General features: G+C 37.2%; 1 protein-coding gene across 1 annotated transcript; it reads right to left on the bottom strand.

Moving 5' to 3' along the window:
- Nucleotides 1–1,570: 1,570 nt before the first annotated feature.
- Nucleotides 1,571–3,378, bottom strand: LOC121874832 (C-type lectin galactose-binding isoform-like). Its single transcript, XM_042379117.1, has 5 exons — nucleotides 3,355–3,378; nucleotides 3,063–3,140; nucleotides 2,631–2,805; nucleotides 2,270–2,372; nucleotides 1,571–1,902 (listed from the first exon to the last, which is right to left on the bottom strand). Exons 2-5 carry the CDS (start codon nucleotides 3,138–3,140, stop codon nucleotides 1,740–1,742), a joined length of 519 nt encoding a protein of 172 aa, XP_042235051.1. The 5' UTR covers nucleotides 3,355–3,378; the 3' UTR covers nucleotides 1,571–1,739.
- Between the last annotated feature and the right edge of the window lie 2,088 nt (nucleotides 3,379–5,466).

The raw sequence follows: 5,466 nt of genomic DNA, 5'->3' as shown, positions 1-5,466 counted from the left end.
GTGGGAAAGTCTACTATTTGTGTAAGGTGGAGGTGTTGGGTGATGTCACTGATGTCTAACTCATTGAAGTCACCGCATATCACTAGTTTAGCACATGGAAATCTGGATCTCAGGGAGTCAGCAGTGTCTATAATATGAGTAATCAGTACATTGGTGGTTGGTGCGCGGGGGGTGATGATAGCAAACACAAACAATGAGGGAGGCAAGCTGGCGGGGGTGGGAGGTGTGAGTGACCTGAACCCACAAGGCTTCTACATCTTCAGGTACATTAACACCTAGGGGTGATGGTTTGAGGTCACTGTGACAGCACAGAACTACACAACCACCTCTCCTGTCCTTTCTAAGGTGGTGAAATAACTCATAGTTTTCTATGGCACAGATCTCAGGAACAATTTGCCACGCCTCGGTAATCGCCACAATACCTGCACCAACTGACTTTACTGTGTGTGTGTGTGTGTGTGTGTGGCTTTAGTATTCATTAATTCATAAATCCAATCGTATCTACATTAAATGTTCGCAAGAGGGAAAATAAATTCATTAGAAATTAAGAATAAATATCATGGAAGCTCTTGCAAGTCGTGTAACCTAATGGAATTTCAATTGAAAACCTGATTTTTCGACTTTCCACGTCCCTCCCCGATGACAAGAGCGACCCTTGAGAAGATCAGGGGTGGGGAACAATGCCTTAGCCTTAAGAAGCTGGTGACTTGCCTGTTTTACACACGTCTGTTTATAAAGAACGATGATAACGGGTCTTCTGATCCAGATTACAGTATTTCTCGGCGGTGCGTTTATCATTAATGGCATAAATTCCTTTAAATTTTATATGAACAAAATATAGCTTCTCTAATATAAACCATAGCGAGATTTACTTCGGTGAAGAACATTAGCGCTACTAAAAAGTTCCCAACAGTTGAGCACTATCAATCTGTGTTCAAAATTCATAACACTTGAACCTAACCAATTTTGTTTTCCCTTTCCTATATAATGCCGAGAATTTTTTCGTATCACCGAAAAAAGTAATATTCTCTAAACCTGTTTATTGTTCCATTGATCACCGTTTTCTGTATGTCGATATGTTTCATTAATCTCAAACAAAACAAGATTAATGTCCTTTTTATAAATATCTATTCATTGAAATCACTCTTAAGTAGAATTGCCTTTGCATTGAATTTTTTTCGTTTATGAGTTCTGAAAATAACTTAAAAGATAATGGAAAACAAAGCAGATTTTCTTTTGTGGTTTAAACTGAACTTCCTCAGGCATATGAAATAACCAGAGGAGTTTTTTCTCCGCTACCGTGACTAAATACCTTTTCTCATGTCCACTTGAGACTTGAAACATTGACTATTCGTGGAATTAAAAATTGGTGACCCAAACTAAATCATATATTGTTTGTATGGCTTTTTTAATGTTTGTATGGAAAGTGCAAGGGAAAAATAACTTTAATAACGGAAAAGAGTAAAATGTTCTACTGGTTACGGTCAATTTCCCGAGGGTTCGCTGTCATAACTGTGGACATCTTCATGATATTAAAGTTATAGCCAAACACAGAGGAGGATAAAATCTCTTTTAAATTTATTTGCTTTATTGGGATATTTTTGAGATAAGTTTTGAAGTAGTCATCGATACATAAGTTTCCAGATTAAGATCAATTCCAGAACAGAAGCAGGAAGAGTGACTGTCACAGCATCACTCACAGATGTCAGAAGTGGCGTAGCTCAGTGGTAGTGTCTATCTTAGTGGTAGCTGCCACCTCGGCGGGGTCGCTCACAGATGATAGGCTTCTCATGGTGGCAGGCGACATCGTGCCATCTGATGCCGTCTTGGTAGAAGTTGTTGAGCACAGCCAGACAGAACTCCTTCCCGTCCTCACGGTTGTCGGGCTGAGGGTAACCGTTACTGTGGACACACACAGAGGAGGCTTGTTAAGCACTGTAATAAAGTACTATAATATTTGTTGTTTATAAAACAGACGTCTCTATCCTCTCCACTGCTGTTTAACACTCATAATTTTGTTTATTTGCTATAAAGATGTTTTGCATGGGTGTTAATTATTAAACAAAATGGACACTATTGTCTGTCAACATAAGCTTCAATAGGTAATTAGAGATGAAGAAGCTGAAACGGGAAGAAGAGGACACAAAAACGCAATAGAAGGCTGAAGGCAATAATAGAAAGATGTTTTGCCATAATAAAATGGATGGAGGCCAATATAGAAGTGTGGCGTCCATAATAAAATGTAGTAGAACACAATAGGTAGACTCACGCTCCGGTGTGGGACCAGTTGAGGCCGCTGAATGGATAACCAGAAGGCCAGGAGAAGTCATAGCCTTTGCGGTAACCTCCTGTCCAGATGTACTCTAGGTAGTCTGTAGTGAGGAGAAGTAAATCGCACCATTACTCAAATAAATTAAAAATAAATATAACTTGCAACACTGAAATGTACCAAAGGGTGTGAGTCAACACTAATTAAGCTAACCAAAAGGCACAATCTCTAATCTCTTACTGATAACCATATATGATGTTCGTGGTGTAAGTCTGCTCTTAGACTATGCTAATGAAAAACTAGTCGTACTATACAGCAAAAATAAGTCATCCCACAAGAAAATGGATGGGTCTTCACTGACCTCCGGCGATGATCTGGGAGATATACTTGTCCTCTTCGTGAGTCTCGATACTGACACCAAACCAGCCGGGGCCCAGGTTAGCGCAGTATTTGTTAGCGGAATACCAGTCATACTTCTTGCCTCCGTCGTGACGCCATGAGAAGTGGTAGTCGCTGTTGTGCAGCGACAAATCCACCTGGTTCAGTCATCAGAATGAAGTTATTACTATGTTGGGCCAGCTCAAGTATATAGTTATTATACGTCAAAAAGGCTGCTCAAAGTTGGTCCCAACCCAAATTACTGAAGAGTGTACGGCGCGGGAAGGGGACGGTGGATAAATTTCATAACAGCGAGTTAATCAACCTGGTGGTGAAGAGCATCATCATATTTTCAGGCACAATAAAAAGTTTAATGTGAGTCAATTAGTGTTTCTAGTTTTTTTTTTCTACTCACCTGTCCTCCACCTCCGTAGGAGCCGTATTGCTGGGCCGTCGCCACTGACACCAAGGCGAAAATCAACAGTGCCTTCATCTGGAACACAGACGTTATATTAGCGCCCCTGAAGGTAATGATGACGGTGGCAAAGTTACGTATTGTGAACATTTATTAATAACTCAGCACCACCTCTATTATTACCCATTCACCGACACTACCAGTAATACCCAAGCTATTCAATTATCACCACTGCAAGCCAGCCATCATTACTACTGACAGCACGCAGCTGGGAGAGCACCAGATCACTCACCGTGTTCAATGAGGGAATGTAACTTCAGGAAGGACTCACCCCCTTATATACGGTATGTGGGAGTCAGCGGGCTTTCAGGGTCGTGGCTGACGCGTTCCCTTCCGTCTCGAGAGAAGCATTTTCCTTGGCCGAGATTTTCACCGTGATTGAAGGTGCAGAGACGTCTCATACATAAAATTATTCCACCCTATACAGCATCTTAATTACGACGAGACTATAATGGTAACAGGAATAGGATGTTCAAGATGATGTTGAAATTGGAGACTATAAATTATAGGGGAACAAATACCGAAAACAATCTTTTGGACACACACCTAGGCCTAAAAGCTTGAAGACAACTTTGCAATAGAGTAGTAGTAAGGTGCGTTATTGCGGCCTTTATAGCATTACGTCAATCAGGATAACTGTTCACACAGTCGGTCTTCAAATGTTCTGTAACTCAATGTGTGAATAAGTAAGTCAGTAATGATGATGATTATTCATAGAGCTGTATGATGCACTTAAACATCTTCGTCAGTAAGTTCTCTCAGTCCCTCAGTCAGTTAGTCAGGTAGGTCGGCTATTCATAAAGCCGAGAGACCACATCATGATCTACTTGCGGTTGAGTCTTGGTGCAGATTTAGTGACATTTAGTCTACAATTTTTAATGTCTACGGTTAATTATGCCCCTTAATGAGATTATTTTTCACAGCAGGTATACAATATTTAGATAGAGCTTATTTATTTATTGTCTAAATATAACTTCAAATATATTTAGGTTAAGTGGTTTACGTTGGTCAGATAACCGCAGCGAGACTGGCAACTTCTGCCTTTCTTAGCATAAGTAACCAAGTTCTCATCGGTAAATTCGACAATTTTTGACAGACAATTAATTTTGTCCCTTTATATCAAGTAAGCCAAGTAATTATAACAAGTTCGATTCCATGTTTCGGCAAGTTTTTCTTTAGATTTTGTTTGTAACTCAGTAAACCAACAATACAGGATTATTTTTCTCTTTAGTTAAGTGAGATTTAAAACCATTCTTAGTTTCTTCATATCATTATCTTTTCTGTTTTTTTCTGGTTCTTTTTTTTAAATGTTTTCATTTTTTTTACTTCTCTTATTTTATTCCTTCTCGACTCATATCATTAGTTTCTCCGTGTCATTTTAAGAAGGTGATTTCTGTAATCATTCATAGTGAATCCTTAATTTTTTTTACGTTTCTTCCTAATTCTATTATTCTTAAGTTTATCTTCCGTTATTTATTTCAGTATCATTTTCCTCATTCTCTTTCTCTATTTTTTAATTTTTGGCGTGATTTCTAAATTCCTTTCCTATTGTTTCGTTAATTTCTCTAACGTTCATAATGTTTTTACAGTATTGCTTTATTTCATCAATTTCTTGATTATTTTTGCCCTTTTCATCATCTGTATCTCAATTTTTATTTTATTAATCTTATCTTTCTCTTTTATTATATTTTAATTGTTGCTCTTTCTTCAAATACTTTAATATTATCTTAATTCGTGTCATTTCTTCAACATATTCATTAGTCATGTATAGGTCTACTGTTATTTCATACTTGTTCAATACTTTCATTACTCTCTCTTTTACCAGAGTTTGATATCAGAACTCTCTCAGCCTCATTTACTCGTGTTAACTCTCATTGTCTATTTCCACACTCAAAGACAATCTTGGTGTTACATATTTTCCACTCGCTGGTCATTATTTATTTGACTGTCTGCTTCCATCTACCTCTGTCTGTTTGTCTGTCTGTCTCTCTCATTCTCTCTTTATCTGTTTGTTTCTCAGCTCTATTTCACATTCCATAGACAAAATGATAGATATATAGGTAGACAAAGTATGAGTAAAAAATCTGGCAGAAATGTCTATTTTTTCATTCTTCTTTTTATAGTTTCTGTCTCTGTCTGCATCATAATAATAATAATAATAATAATAATAATAATAATAATAGTAATAATAATAATAATAATAATAATAATAGTAATAATAATAGTAATAATAATAATAGTAATAATAATAATAATAATAATAATAATAATAATAATGGCTACATTAACCTACCTTTCTCATAGATGTATTAAGAGTTTTTCCCTGTTTGAACCTGGCGCTAAA

The sequence above is a fragment of the Homarus americanus genome, unplaced genomic scaffold, assembly GCF_018991925.1.
Source record: "Homarus americanus isolate GMGI-L3 unplaced genomic scaffold, GMGI_Hamer_2.0 scaffold56009, whole genome shotgun sequence".
In the NCBI taxonomy this organism is placed as follows: Eukaryota; Metazoa; Arthropoda; class Malacostraca; order Decapoda; family Nephropidae; genus Homarus; species Homarus americanus.
The sequence above is the reverse complement of the archived record's forward strand: the minus strand, read 5'-3'. Positions and strand labels throughout refer to the sequence as shown.

What these genes read in the sequence shown, in the direction of transcription:
- LOC121874832 (XM_042379117.1), bottom strand. Translation starts at nt 3,140, where the DNA reads ATGAAGGCACTGTTGATTTTCGCCTTGGTGTCAGTGGCGACGGCCCAG. An exon ending in CCTACGGAGGTGGAGGACAG is followed by an intron (nt 2,806 to 3,062) that starts GTGAGTAGAAAA and finishes TGACTGAACCAG; the next exon opens with GTGGATTTGTCGCTGCACAA. An exon ending in CTCCCAGATCATCGCCGGAG is followed by an intron (nt 2,373 to 2,630) that starts GTCAGTGAAGAC and finishes TCCTCACTACAG; the next exon opens with ACTACCTAGAGTACATCTGG.